Source organism: Thunnus thynnus, chromosome 19, assembly GCF_963924715.1.
Source record: "Thunnus thynnus chromosome 19, fThuThy2.1, whole genome shotgun sequence".
NCBI classification, from domain to species: Eukaryota; Metazoa; Chordata; class Actinopteri; order Scombriformes; family Scombridae; genus Thunnus; species Thunnus thynnus.
In genome coordinates this window covers 4,961,100-4,977,292 of record NC_089535.1, presented here as the reverse complement: position 1 = coordinate 4,977,292, position 16,193 = coordinate 4,961,100, and the positions used below count along the sequence as shown (strand labels likewise).

Sequence of the window (16,193 nt, the reverse complement as noted above, 5' to 3'; positions counted from 1 at the left end):
AATATGACTATATTAGTTTTATTTTTTTTATCTCAAGGAAACAAGCTCGTAATGTTGAAAACAGGAAATAACATTCTAAAAACATAAAAACTATTATTTTAGTCACTGATTATTACTTTCTCAATTAAGCGTGTAGACAATAGTCAATAATGCCCAATACATTTAATTTATTTCTGATTACTTTTCTGTCATTCAGCTCTAATCCCTTAATCAATTCACTGTAATGACCACAGAAATGTGGAGGTGGGATTTGTTCTCGGTATACTTAGTGTGTAACTGCATTATACATACACACACATTTTCTTTTGCAATGATCCCTCAAATGTGGTGACAAAGATATGTAATGCAGGCTTGATATTTTACAGTTTAACAATAAAGTTTATTGTCAAACAGTGACAACAGTGCACTGAAACAGTAAACTATACATAAAACATAAAAGCCGATACCGATATATCTGTGATAAGCCGATATTGGCTGATAATATCAGATGACCGATATATCGGTCGGGCTCTAAACTACAAGATTCCATCAACTTTACTGCAGGGACGCAATTCACAAAGAATCCACAGTTCTCCTTCTGTGCGAAAATAAAAAGTTTATCTGAAGATAATTTTAGGCTTCAGTCGTCCAAATCAGTAAAATCAAGTCAGTACCTTTCAAAGTTATTGTCTTTTTAGTGCCAAATTGCAATGTTGAGACACAAATAGGGATTTTTTTTACTAAAAAGAGACTGTAACTGTGGAAGATATCCACTTTATTTGACTAAATTAGATGGATGAAGCCTCATATTATCTTCAGATAAACATTTGAATGCTTTTTTTGCTTAAAATGAGGACTGTGGATTTTGGCCCCCAAAACTTAGGAGATCTTCTAACGGTCTACTCAAAACCTACTTCTATAACTTTGCCTTTAATTGATTTTGTTTTACCTCTATGATTTTATCCCTTCTGTAGAATTTGTCTTTTACTCCTTTACTAACTGATATTTATCCCGTTTAATATGTATGTGTGTGTGTGTATATGTATGTATATGTTTATGTATGTATATATATATGCATACATATGTATATGTATGTGTGTGTGTGTGTGTGTGTGTGTGTGTGTGTGTGTGTATCTATGTGCTTGTGCATATGTATATTACTGTATCTATGTGTTATATTTCTTTTGTAAAGCTGCATTTTATGTCATGAAAGGTGCTCTATAAATAAAGCTTATTATTATTATTATTATTATTATCATTATTATTATTATTATTGTCATTATGAACAGGAGGAATGATTACAGCAAAGAAAACCGGTTTCACTGTTCATATGGACACCTGACTGTTAGAATAATAGAAAGTGTATATATGACCTTAGCGCAGTTCACCTATAATATTCTTCAAACTGTGCATAAGCTATAAATAAACTGTTGCATATGTTAGAACATAAATAACATGTGATCACAACATCACAAACAATTCACCGAATACTAATATGTGCCAATAAGTGGCTCTTACAGGCCTGAACGCACCGTTTAACAACAAACAGTTACGCAGCAGACTGCAGGACACGGAGGACTGCAATCATAACAAAAAATCATTATGCAACAGGTGTCTGATGTAATTTTTTTTGCGCTTCAACGTTCCACTTTGTTCAGACGCTGTCTGGTTTTGACAGGTATCAACAGACTCTCTGTATCTGTGATGAAAAGCGAGTGAAAACGTCAGTCACAGTTTTTTACCTTCCCCTGCAGTCATACCAACTTCCAATTAGGGAGGCTCTTGCTCTCAGCGCAGACTTTGATGTACGTGTGGTTATCTTATTTAAAGTCAGAGTTGTTTAGGCCCGAGAACACTGTGAGTTGTATTTCTGAAAAGCCCTCCAGAAGCATGAAAGGTATTCATGAGTCTGACACAGGCTAATAGAAGATCAGTGCTCGCGCGTTTACCCCGGAGTGCGGTTTCCTTCAGGCAGATTGTTGTCAATAATCCTGTTTGATTTCGCTTCTTCTCTAACTAGACGACTCTTTGAAACACATACAGACTAAAAACTGCATCCTTGTTGAAAATAATCCTGTTTGATTTCACTTTTTTTCTCTAACTAGACGACTCTGAAACACAGACAGACTAAAAACTGCATCCTTGTTGAAGATAATCCTGTTTCTAATGTATGAACAAAGCAAACTAAAGCTGAGACAAATTAAAATTCAGCCTAATTGTAATGGATATTTGAATTGAGTGGTTGGGTTCATTTATGATCTCCTTCAGGCTCCATCGGGCCTGTAAGACACAGTCATGGTTTGTCACTTAAACTCACAGATGCTCCGGATTTTAATTGATCATTAACCCAACAAGCAACGAGGAATTTTTCGACTCTAGAGTTGAGGTGAGGACGGCGCTGGAGAGACGGTTCGCACGTTTGCCTCCAATTAACCTCCCCAACCGAAACCGCAGAAACATCACAGAGCCAGACAGTGAGGAAAAAGGCAGAAACATGAATCAGATGAGATTCTGTTCAATCTGAGAGCCTAATGAGAACTAAATACAACCTGCCACGACTGTCTGCTCCCGCGCAGCAGGGGGGAGATGAAATACATCTGAGACGAGCCGAGAAGCAGAGAGAATATGACAACTGTGATATGACGACTTTGAATTTTAAGAAGAAGGCAAAGAAAGACAAAAAAAGGGAACAATGAGAGGAAAAGAATGGCAAATGTGGGCGCCTTGGGCTGAGTTCAAGTTCACTTCAATGCAGCAACAGTTGTCAGGAGCGTCAAAGAGCTGATTTTTTTTAGATCAGCCTCTAGGAACTTGTGTCTAATCTTCTCTGCTCTCTTGTCTCTCTCTCTCTCTTCTTCTTCTTTTCAGGTCTGCGTCTGGCAGAACAGTTAGGTCGGAGAGAAGATGAAGCGAAGATACGACATCGCCTGGGCTTGTCTCTGTGGGCCGGTGGAAACCTGGAAGAGGCTCAACACCAGGTGTGTGTGTGTGTGTGTGTGTGTGTGTGTGTGTGTGTGTGCTGCATTGTCGTAACTCGTACTCGCTTCAGAACGTACTGTACAAGTCTAGTGTGAAGACAGGATGAGGGGCTTATTGCTGCAGGTATGTAGGGATGTTTTAGATGTTTGTTCCATTTTTAATACGGCACCAGCTGCCACATCGTGCTCTCCTTCTTGGCATCACGCTTCTTGTAGTCAACCTTACGAAAAAAACAATCCCTGCATGTTTCATGTTGAGAGAGCAGCGCCTCTAAAGAAAGAAAAGATGATCAGTGATTGTTTTTGAAGACGGCATAAATTAACAATCTGCCTTGGCTTTTTTAGCCATCAGTGTTTAAAGATTCCCTCCAGACTTGTTTTAAAGGGGACATAAAATGCATATTTCCAGGTCTATATTTATATGCTGGGGCTATACTGTAATATCTTTGCATGATTTACAGTTAAAAACTCCTTATTAATCTTATACTGGCTCCTTATGCAGCCCCTCAGTTCAGCCTCTGTCTGAAACAGGCCGTTTTAGCTCCTGTCTCTTTAAGGCCCGCCTCCTGATGAGCCCACTCTGTTCTTATTGGTCAGCTTCAGGAGGCTTCCTTCGCCTCTGGAGGGTACATAAACAAACTATAGTTGTCAGATTTAGCTTCTTTTCCTCTTTCCTATAACAATATGAAAATAACAGAACATCAAAAAAAAGCATGATCGCCTTTAAGACATAAAAAACTCTGCTTTGAATAATAATTAGTGTCTGATATGGTTTTTCCACCAAAAAGAAATCAATTACACATGTTAGAGTCCTTAAAATTACATTTCCTCCTTCTCCCTCATTACAAAATCCAGAATCTCTGAATGTTCAAATATATTTAGTTTTAAAAGTTTTCCTGCTGGACACCAGATGTCTCCTCCTTCACTGTAAAGTTCATTCTCAGTGTTTGTGCTCTGGAGGCTTCAAATTTTCACATCACACTTGTGTAAGTTGTATACTGGACCACGATTGGCCTCCAAAATAGTTGTGATGTCACAAATCATGCTTGTACATTTGTACTCGGCACAAACATCAGTCTGCACAGAGAGGAGAACAACATCCAACTGAAGGAACAAGAAGAAAAAACAAGATTTTGACTGGAGGGGGACTTTAAAGGCATCAGAAAGGGGTTGCTAGGAGTTACAGCTTTGAGATGTAGTTGATGTAATGGATTGAATTAGGACTGAAACTAACGATTAATCTCAAAAATTAATAATTTAGTCCATAAAATATCAGAAAATAGTGAAAAAGGCTCTTCGCAGCTTCCTAAAACCCCTTTTTGTTTTCCCGACCAACACATAAAAAATATTCAGTTTATATAATATCAAATAAAACAAGAAAACAAGACAAAGAAAAGCAGCAAATCCTCACAGAATCAACAAATATCTGGTGTTTTTGATTAAAAAATTGCATATCTGTCTATTGATTGACAAATCAATTAATTGCTTCAGCTCTAGATCGAATGTTTAACTGATGGACTAAATGAGTAAGTATCAATCAATCAAATCAACAAGTTGGTCACTTTATTGATTTATATACTGTATATATTTATTTCTTTTTTCTTCTTTTCTTTTTTAGTAAAACCTTAGAATATTTGGTATTTTATTTTATTATTTTCTAGAGACATTTCTACATGTTTTTAAAGTAAAAACTGGAAATTTAACTTGTTTTCTCGTGCAGTAAAGTATAGTAGAAGAAGAGGAGGTTGCTAATTCAAAGCAGAGGCTCAAAGTCAGTGCTTTCAAAGGCAACATGATACCAATCAGATGCAATGACACCGTCTTTGTTTGAGTTTAAGAGCAACAGCTCAGTTTGATGTAGAGTAAAAAAGAATCAAATCACTTCCCCTGCAGCCGTCCTGAGTCTGCAGACTGTTGTGTGTTTTTACTGCCACCCAGTGGTCGGTGTTATAACTGCAGGTTTGACATCACGTCTGGCAACAGAGATCAGATCATTATGTTTTAAAATAATGTGGTTTGGCTCAATAAAACATGACAGATATTTATTACAGATACTACTAGCTGCAAGTAAAGAAGCAATAACCAGGAAATGGAATATTTTAATTGATTCTGAAATGATTTCTTTAACTATTTCTTTATTTATTTATATTATCTTTATTCAATCAAGTGGCCTCATTGATATTGAGATTTTTCTATCAACAAATAATTAATAAAAAACAGTCACAAGAGTCATAAAAACATCAGATAATAAAGCTTTAAAACTACCAAGAGGAATGAAAAAGTCAGTGTTTACATATGAGATATCTGAAATTAAGTAGTTACTGGATTTAAATGTTAAAATATATATGTGGTAGTGTGAAAAATCTGACAGTAGAGATTTATAGATGCAAATCATGAGATGATTAATTCTTCTTCTCTGTAAGGAAATCCATCCAGAGTTATACAGAGATTAACGGCGAGTATGAAATATGTCATTAGTAATAAAGTCATAAACAGCTACTGAAGTAATGACAGAACAGAATATCTTCATAATCAAGTACAGACATTAAAGTTGACTGTTTACTATGTTTTACGGTTTGAAAAAGACAAACAGCCTTTATATACAACAAGCCGAGTTTAATTTTTAATTTTTGAGCCAAATGTTGGATATGAATGTGGAATGCTGTCAAGCCAACTTTCCTAAATAATTAGTATGACTCAGCAGGAGTGACGTTGGTACCATTTAAAGTTTTAATGGGAGGATATTTCATCATTTTATAGGACAATCATGGACATAACAGACCTGCTGACCATGATACTGCATTATAACTCATTTCTTTTCCTGTCTTCTACATGAACTTGAACATTTTACTTTACCTATAACGGCCCTATTTGTCGTCTTTTAGTCAGCTTTTGTCAAAATTATTAATAACAATACAAATAATGTGGTTTATAGATAAAGAAGGTTGACAAATGAAAGGAAAAAGCTGAATAAATGAGTGAAGAAACATAACACACCTGTGGGAAATCTGTATTTATCTCTTCAGATAACTGGATTCTTCAGTCTATGAGTGTCAACCTGATGTATGTTTGTTTTCTGTGCGTTCCAGCTGTACAGAGCGTCCACGTTATTTGAAACGATTCGTCATGAGACGCAGCACAGTACGGACTACAAGCTGTCTCTGTTTGATCTGCAAACCAGCTCGTACCAGGCTCTCCAGAGAGTCCTCGTCAGCCTAGGTGAATTAACTGTCCTCTCCTCTCCTCATGTGTTGTTATTTACAGTGCGAATCGCTGCGCCTCGCTTCGTTTGTGAGGCGTTCTCACCTTTTCCTCCCTCAGCTTCACACTATCTCTGTATGCCTGTTCTCAATGCACAAATTATCACCTCACAAGGAGACTCTGTTCTCCCAAATCTTATGCACCTGCTTCCTAACTCCCTTTTGATTCCTAATGTATCCCCTGTCTTTCCGTGCTCTCAGGCCGCCATGATGAGGCGCTGGCCATAGCAGAGCGAGGGCGAACACGTGCCTTTGCGGACCTCCTGGTTGAACGCCAGAAAGGAAGTCAGCAAGCAGCGAGCGCTGACCCGTACATCCCGGTTACTGTTGAGCACATCCTGGAGACGGTCAACGGTCAGAGGGCCATGGTCCTCTACTACTCTCTGGCTGGAGGGTTTCTGTACAGCTGGCTGATATCTCCAGGCACAGGTACACACTTAAACACACTTAAACACACTTAAACACACTTAAAGTAATTTGGAAAATGTTTCTTCTCTAAATGAGATTACTCCTGACCTTTCCTCTAGTACCATCATCAGGCCAAAACTTCAGTTTGTACAAAAATATCAGTTGCTCAGATTTAATGAAGGCTATAATCAATATTTGTTTAATAACAACAATGTCTGAGCTGTCATTGTGTAACGTGTTGGTTGTGGCTCGTAGTGATGAACCTACAGAGAATTATCAGTGACTCTGCAGCTCCTCTCGGCTTTACGGAGCTTTATAGTGAGTTTCAGCTCATTGTTTATCTGTCTGTTGCAACTTTACTGTTTTGGTTCACTCTCAGCGCTCTCATAACGTCGTTTTCATCCATAGCAGGCAGCTGTTTTCAGAGAAAAAGCTCTAAAAAGCCACTGTACACTACCTGCTCAGCACCAGATGGCAAACAGACACAATTAGCAACTAGCTGGTGAACATAGTGGAGCATTTAGCAGCTAAAGATCCAGATATTTCCCTCAGGAGTTGGTAGAGAGCAAAAACAGAGCTAAGAGCTGAGAGTGCATTTTACTAAAAATATACGTCCAGAAAAGTATATTTCAGGGGGGTTCTAACCCAAAATCGATTCCTCTGGCTACGCCTTTGAAAAGGGCTCAAAAGAACCATAAAGCGCTTTTGCTGATTTCACAGCTGGATAGCTTCAAACGTTTGCTGAAGTGTGGGCCAAAATGTAATACACTGATTGTCATGACATTTACTGAGTGCGCTCATTCTCCTCAGAGGATAAACCCTTTCATTCTGGACGACCCATGATCTTTCCTCCAGCGCCACCTTCAGGCCCAAAATGTCAACTATGCACAGTCTCATAATCTAATTGTCATGACATTTGAGGACATTTATGCGCCCAGGGGAATAAACCTTTGGATTTTAATCACTTTTTGACCTTAATGACCGCGTGGCCTTTCCTCGAGGCCAACAACCCTCAGGAAACCTTTACATTTTTATCCCCATTGCTGGTTTGTTCCACCCAACACTTTTGCATTCGTGGTTTCATCCTCTAAGATCCAGCAATTGCAGCATGACTTTAGACTTTTAGCCTTGTTAATAATTAAGATATTCCCCAAAAATCTAACCTGCATACTGAGGCATTTGGAGCAATTTTGTATGCAGATATGTTTTGTAGTGCCACTCATCTAGACTGACAGTTGATTTTTGCCCCAGTTTTTATTTATTTCTATTTATCTTGCAGTAACAAACACTACACCCAGCCTCACTGATGTTTGTACCCAAATATAACATAACATGCATTAATTCTTCCTAATTCAATGCTACAACAGGTATTGTGAAGTTTCACGAGGTGTATCTCGGAGAAGGCGGAGCGGAGGCGTCTGAGTTCCAGGACGGTGGGAGCCCACATGGTGGAGGAGTCGGTGTAGGTCCTCTGTCTCTGGAGCAGTACATCTGCAACGCTAGAGAGGCTTTGGGAGTGGACAGCCACTACAGCAGGTAGTGCTTTTTATTTATGATTTCATTTGATTTTTATTCAGTCATAATCAACATACACACTAAATATCCACAGAGCAAACATTCAAGAAAGAACCAGGACATGCAAATAAAACAAAAAATATAAAATAAAATCAAACAAACTATAAATAACATGTGACACAAACAAGGTGTTATGTAGAGCTACTGCTAAATACTTAACTATTTGCAATGTTTAACCTTTTGAATCATTCAAATGTTCTTTACTTAAAGGTATGATATGTAATTATCCCACATTAAAATGTCTAAAAACAGCTAGACTTATGTTATATATGTTGTTGAGTTGTGTACTTACATTATCCCAAATGTTTCCAACAATATTCAAACCCAGAGAAATCTGTAATTTAATCAAAGTAACGGACCGTTTCATTTGGTCGCATGTCAATGGCGTCATACCTCCTCTACCAAAGAATAAACACGCACAAGATGCATACGGCGGCGCTGTGTTTGTCCGCTACAATGGCGTCTACCAAAGAGTAACTTACACACATACAAGATAATACATCAGCGTTGTGGTTGTTCCACAGAAATAAATGTTATAAATTCTACTTTGAATAACTTTTATTCAGTTTTAAGCCACATTTTCATGATAAATTTAGGTCGTTTTTAACTATATCTTCAAGCCGGAAGAAGGATTTTAGCCATTGGACGTCTGGATCTTAAGTTATCAGAGAAATAAACTGGACAAACGTTAGCAGCAGCTCGGCTAACAGCCCCTCCAGGAAGTCCGGTGGTCACCAAACATCGTCGGAGAAATATTGATTTTTTTAGGTGAAACAGCTTCAATTAGTATTTTTAACGATTTTAATCTGTGTGTATGTTTGTTTCTGGAGAGGAGGAGACCTCTGCGGATAATTCGGCTCCCGGGAGAAACCGGCCGAACGTCTGGATCTAAAGTTATAAGAGAAATAAACCGAACCGAAGTGTTAGCATCAGCTCGGCTAACAGCCCGTACCGGACGTCCGGTCGTCACCGTACATCGTCGGAGAAACACTGATTTTTTAGGTTAAACTGCTTTATTCAGTGTTTTTACCTGTAATCTCCGGGTCCGTTTGTTCTAGAGAGGAGGCGACGTCTGCGGGTAATTCGGCTCCCGGTAAAAACATCCCAAATGAGTAACACTGGAGTAATCCTATCCTGGTGAAGCTGGTTATTTAACGACAAAGACAACAACTCCCATGATCCCTTGCTACTTCACACCATCATCACGCTCCGTCTTTTGTTATTGTTTTGATTGAGAGACCCCTAGCGGCTGAAATTACATATTGTGCGTTTAAATTGGATCTTTTATTGTAATAAAAAATAGAATAATCTTTTTTGTGCAGTCTGTAAGCAGATGTTGCTTAGAAAGACCATGATGACAGAAATTACATGCAGTTCTTGATTGTATCGTGGCCATAGGGATAGTAGTGTCGGTATGTCAGCTGGTCTAAACTGAAATATTTCTACAACTATTGGATGGAGTTTGTACAGACATTCATGTTACCCAGGGGGTGAATTCTATTGAGTTTGGTGGTCCTCTGATATTTCCCCTTGTGTCACTGTGAAGTTAACATTAGTGGTTTTGAGTGAAATGTCTCAGCAGCTATTGGACGGATTGTCAGGATTCATGTCCCCCCTCAGGATTAATTGTAGACACTTTACTCATCCCTTATTTTTTCATTTAGCATCATCATCAGGTCAACATTTCAATTTATAAAGTTTGGTTGATGACCAAATATCTGAAAAATTAGGAAATTAGATTGCCGCTGTGCCTCACAGAACTGCTTGCATGTCTGTAGACTCTTAATCTTGCAATTTGTACATCTTCACCCATTAAAGCTCAAGGGAGAAAGTGAGTAAAGTAAGATGGAGGAGCTGCATGCTGTTTGTCATCTGTCTTCTTTTTTCTCCTACCCTATCCTGCCATATTTCCTTATCCTCAATTATCCTGCCCACAACTTCAGGCCTTGGTTGGCACAACTCAACTACTCTGTAAATTACTACCATGTGTCGTGTCAGCAAATGTTCCCCCACACAAACTGCGTCTCAACTTTCTGTGAAAACCACTGCAGTGAGGTTACTGTAGCCAGCAGCGATTCATTACTTCTGTCGTGTGTTTGTCTGTGTGTGTGTGTGTGTGTGTGTGTGTGTTAAAGCTGTGGCGAGCCTGGTGTCTCCGACCATTAAAGCATGGCGGTTTATGTGTGATTATTATGAATCCTGCTCATCCACAACTTGGGAAGTATTTGCACATAGGCAGCTTTAAAATGCTTTTCCAACCCGCTAGTAGCGTTTTACAACCTCCTAACATGTATCCAGGCAGCAGAAATGGATACTTAAACAGATCAAATCTCCCTGAGCGTGTGAAATGTGCTGCCAGAGGATTCCATAAAAAGTAATGGTGTTTGCTAATGGCAAACACAAACTCTGTGAGCCATCAGTCCAGTACAAGAAGGCCTGAGTCCTGTGATTAATTGCTGCCTATTACTTCTTTCTGTGTAAAAACTCTTGTTATTCTCCTAGAGAGATGTTACTGCCAGTGATGAGCTGCCAAAAAAACAGCAACATTGAATCATTTCCTAAACAAATCCTTATTTCTATTTGTATCCTGTTTAAAGAGAGTTTATGTAATTTTTGACAGAAGTAACAAATTCGTCTCTAATTCATAAGAGATAAAACAAACACTTACTGAATTTCATACACTCAGTGGTTTTGCTACAGCTTATGTTATTATTTTTTATACAGTTTAAAATTACAGGGAACATTAATAGACATTTCTGTAAATATGCCAGTTCAGCCATCTTGGCTAATTTTCAACTGCAGGTCCTGGACAGGTGTAATGACAGCTACAAAAGACACATAACATACATTAAAACAGGAACAGCAATACTGTACATATAGCAGAGCACACTTCATAAGAACACATAAAATATAGCACAAAGCAAGCTTCAGGTTACTTGAATAAGTCACAGAGTATGGTCACACACTTGATTGTCTTTTAACCATGATTTTAAATTAATTTTAAATTAACAATATTTGTCATAGTCTCTGATAAGTTTTGGTAGATTGTTCCATGTTTGAGCTGCTCTCACTGAAAAAGCTGACTGTCCAAAGGCAGCCCTCCTCACAGATATTATACAATCCCCTCTTGAACTTTACTACATTTGTTACTATCTCAATTTGTTTTTTAAATGTAAGATTATAATCAACTGTTAGACCAAGATATTTGAAATCAGATACCACTGTCAGCTTTTCTTCTGCAACATAAACATTAGGTGTAAGATTATCTGTTGACCTCTTAGTGAAGAACATACAAACTGTTTTCTTCACATTTGACAGTTAAAAGAGTTATGGAGCCACTGTGTGACATAGCCAGGTTATTGCATGAATATAAATGACAGTATCATCTGCGTACATTTGAATCTCAGACTCATTGCATACAGTGGGGAGATCATTTATGTAAAGGATAAACAACAGGGTCCCCAGAATAGATCCCTGAGGTACACCGATATCATAACTAAGGGCTGATGACAGCTCATCATTACTAGCGTATCGTAGCTAAGGTTAGTAAACTTAAAAACGGTATTACTGTGTAGCTGACATTAACAAGTCAGTTCACTGACTCTACTACTGTTCAGCTACATTTTAGCATTTAGTATTTGATGATCCCGTAACTATCACTAGTGGCCAAAGAGGTGCACTATTCAGCAAAAGTTACATAGTCTATATGTTTAACCATAGTATGCTGGAGTATATATATTAGTAGGTTTGTTTTAAGACAGTCTGGAAAAATTGTGAACCCGTCCTTTAAGACAATGACTGTTGAAGGAAATAAAAAGTAGGTTTTTGGATAATTCAACCTCAGATTTTAGTTTCATGGACACACAGTCACTACTTTATTTAAATTTAAAACAATGCTTGTATTTTCTTCAAGTTACTTGCTGTACTGAATAAAATGGGCCTTGATTGCCGAAAAACAGAATTACATGTTACTACTTAATGGTGAAAGCCATTAACGTGTTCCTGTCTACTTTGCAGAGTGGGCTCCAGCAGCGAGACAGAGAGTGAAGCAGGAGATCTGTTGGAGCAGCAGTTTGAGGAGCTGAACAACAAACTCACATCAGCCACCGACCCCACAGGCTACCTCCGCATGGTGTCCAGAAATAACCTCTTTAACAGGTTTGATTTGGGTTTTTAGGTTTGATTAGTTTCAGTCATGCGAGCTGCTTTGCTGCCTTTAGGGATGGCAATGATGATCAGTTTGTCGGTTGGTCCACCACTTTGGGCCAAACTGAAATATCTCAACAATTATTATAATTATTATACATAAACAGTTATTATACAGACATTCATGGTTCCCAGAGGATTCATCTTAATGACTTTGGTGATCCTCTGACTTTTTATATTGTGTACAAGATTGAAATTTGTGGTTTTGAGTGGATGTCTCAACAACTAATAAATGGTTTGCCATACAATTTGGCACAAACATTCATGTCCTACTGAGGATAAATTGTAATAACTTTGCAGACTTTTCATTTTGCACCATCATCAGATTTACGTTTCAGTTTGTCCAATCCTTTGGTTTACGACCAAATACCTGCAAAACTAATTCCCATCTGTACTTTGTGTTTAGTTCTACTTGGCAAGTGATAGCATACTAATACGCTAAAGTAAGATGGTAAACATACCTGCTAAACATCAGCATGTTAGCATTGTCATTGTGATATCATTTAGTTTAAAGTACCACTGTGCCTCAGTACAGCCTCACAGAGCTGCTAGCACAGCTGTAGACTCTTAGTCTTGTTATTTTATTGATTTAAAACAGACCAAGCGTGTGTATTTGTATCTGTCATGTGTGTTTATGTCTTTAACAGAAGCTGTCAGAGCATGACCAGCCTCTACAGTGCCACAGTCTCTCCAGCGAAGGACAGTTTATCATCTCCTCCTTACCGGCCAAGTAACATCGGCAAACCTCCTCTACGAGCCCTTTACGACTTACTCATAGCACCGATGGAAGGGGTATGTACTGTATGTTAATGTCCTGGGAAAGATCTTTATTTCAACAGACTGCATATTGGCATTTACTTTTTTGTGCTTTTTTACCTTAAAGGATAGTTCGCAATTTTTCAAGTCTGTTTTAGGACAATAGTGAGGAGCCCTTATGAACATATTTCTTGCCGTAATCATTCCTTCTGTTCATACTTGTCATTAAATGATCCTTTCCTAACATGCTTCTAGTGTAAGTGATGGGGGACAACATCTACAGTCCTCCTTCAGTGCAAAAATGTATTTAAAAGTTAATCTGAAGCTTATAAGAAGCTTCAGCCATCCTACCTCAAGTGGATACTGTCCAAAGTTAATCTTTTTAGTAGAAGCGTACATTCCTGGTGGATTACCTTGTAACGTGAAGAATGTATTTCTACTGCTTAGCTCACAATCGTGGTGACAAAAGATAAAATAGTTACAGCCATAATAACTTTCCAGGGTTGTAAAATCCCGTCTGTGAGTATTACAAACTGTTGTGCAGTGTTTTGGCATCTGATAAGCCTTTAAATGCATTAATCTGTTCTCCAACTAGACTTCCTGGATCGTATATCATTGTCTCACTGGTACTTTAACAACACGCTCCCACCAATGTGTTTGTTGAAACAACAGGGCTGTTTTCAGTCTGAATCCCTGCTAACTCAGACCGCTGAAGCCTCTGTAAGCTTCAGATAAACGTTGGAATGCGTTTCTGCACATAACGAGGATTGTGGATTTTATCGCCAATCACTTTCCGTTCAAAGCAGATTAATAAGGGATATTTTAAAGGGGACATATCATGCACATTTCCAGCTCTGTATTTATATTCTGGGGCTCTACTGGAATATATCTGCATGATTTACAGTTAAAAACTCCTTATTTATCTTATACTGGCTCTTTATGCAGCCCCTCAGTTCAGCCTCTGTCTGAAACAGGCTGTTTTAGCTCCTGTCTCTTTAAGGCCCGCCTCCTGATGAGCCCACTCATTTCTGATTGACCAGATTCAGGAAGCTTCCTCCAGCTCTGGAGGTTACGTAAACAAACTATAGTAGCAGGATTTTCAAGCTGAAATACAATCCCAAATATGCAAGTGAACAACGTGAACATCTGTGAACAATCTGACGTCAGTTCAATGGGAAAGTAGAGGTAACTTTGCAAACAAAGCGTTCAGAGGCCTGAATTTTGACTTTCAGGGAGCATTTCTATATATGTCCACCGCAAGTTTTGGAACTTTGACCATGTTTAACATCCAACATTACAACAGTATAAAAATGACCAAGAAAATCAAAAAAAGTACGATATGTCCCCTTTAAAGGTGAGTATGAACAGTAGGAATTATTACAGCAAGCAAAACCTGTTTCAATGTTCATTTGGACACCTGATTGTTGTTTAAAGACAGACTTGAATGATTGTGAACCTATCCTTTAATCTTTTTGTCATCTTTGCTCTACATTTATCTCTCCAGGGCCTGATGCACAGCAGCGGACCTGTCGGCAGACACAGACAGCTCATATTAGTGCTGGAGGGAGAGTTGTACCTGATCCCCTTTGCCTTGCTCAAAGGCAGCTCCTCTAATGAGTACCTGTACGAGAGGTTCAGTCTCATTTCTGTACCTTCTTTAGCCAGCCTGGAAGCCACAATCAAGGTGGGAGAATCATATTTTTTGAAAAGAAATCTCTATGAAAATGTAAACACACACACATATCTGATAACCTGCTTCAACCCGCAGCCTCATCCTCGCCGCGGAGGTCCCTTACTTTGCTCAGATGGAGGTTCGGTGGCTGCGGTGGTCGGGGCTCCTCGTCTGCCCCATAGTGTGATGGACCGCTGGCTGTGGGGGCCCTTACCTTCAGCCCAAGATGAGGCTCTTTGGCTGGGGGAACAGCTGGGATGTCATCCCCTAACCGGAGCCAACGCCACGAAGGAGCGCGTACTCTCAGCTCTGAGTCAGGCAGAGTGCGTTCACTTTGCCACTCACATATCCTGGAAACTCGCCGCTTTGGTCCTCGCCCCCGGCCAGGAGCATACCGCAGGAGACGGGGCAGGAAGCCGACCCAAGGACAAGTCACCGTGCGGGGCGTCGATCTCAGGCGACACCGCGGATCAGGACGGAAGGGTCAAAAGTTCGTTTATGAAGACTCACAGCAGCCCAGAGAGACTCAGAGGAGTCGATGAAATGAGCGAGGATGGGGAAAGGGCGTGTGACGTGGAGAGTGTTTGCGACAGTCCGGCACTTCAAGACTTCCTCCTCACTGCTGCTGATATACTGGACCTGTGCCTGACGGTCAAACTAGTGGTTCTGAGGTATAACTTTCACACAGATTCAAAGTTTTACAAAGCCTGTTAGGTCAGATTGATCCACCTGACCTCTGACCTCGACTTCTTCTTCTCAGGTTGTACCCGGAGTCCAGCAGCAGGGTGACAGCTGACGGGGTGGTGGGTCTGACCCGAGCTTTCTTGGCTGCAGGGGTCCAGTGTGTGTGCGTCTCTCTGTGGCCTGTACCGATAGCTGCCTCCAAACTGTTCACCCACACTTTCTACACAGCCCTCCTCAACGGGACCAAAGCCAGCGCCGCTCTGACAGAAGCCATGAAGACGCTACAGAGCAGCAAACACTTCTCACACCCGTCCAACTGGGCTGGTGAGCAAAACACTATGTTACTATATTGTCATTCATTATGTTTATGCAGCAGCCTCCACTTATGGGAGTCCACAGGAGAAGTTATAGTTGTTATATCTGCTACATTATAGTGAGTTATAAACCATTTATTAACTGTTTATATGCTGATTATAAATGCTAAATAAGGGATCTCAAAGGAAATTGTTACCTTTGAGCTGCACTGCTACATTCATACATGAACTACATTTTTGTGCTGCATTCAAATGTAAATAAACAAAGTGATATCAGCATTTTGATGAGCTGTTTTAGAAGACGTTCAAACATTTTCAAATTAATGCATTAATGCAACTTTTCAATGCACTGCAGGGAGTG

At 39.4% G+C, this 16,193-nt stretch overlaps 1 protein-coding gene across 2 annotated transcripts in view; it reads left to right on the top strand.

The window, feature by feature from the left end:
- Positions 1–16,193, top strand: part of ttc28 (tetratricopeptide repeat domain 28) — a 163,934-nt gene that overhangs the window by 135,942 nt on the left and 11,799 nt on the right. For both annotated transcript variants that reach the window (XM_067573860.1, XM_067573862.1), the window contains 9 exons: positions 2,848–2,957; positions 6,047–6,176; positions 6,419–6,646; positions 7,993–8,161; positions 12,218–12,358; positions 13,054–13,198; positions 14,667–14,846; positions 14,931–15,505; positions 15,595–15,842. In XM_067573860.1, coding sequence (XP_067429961.1) covers positions 2,848–2,957; positions 6,047–6,176; positions 6,419–6,646; positions 7,993–8,161; positions 12,218–12,358; positions 13,054–13,198; positions 14,667–14,846; positions 14,931–15,505; positions 15,595–15,842 — 1,926 coding nt within the window. The remainder of the gene's footprint in view (positions 1–2,847; positions 2,958–6,046; positions 6,177–6,418; positions 6,647–7,992; positions 8,162–12,217; positions 12,359–13,053; positions 13,199–14,666; positions 14,847–14,930; positions 15,506–15,594; positions 15,843–16,193) is intronic.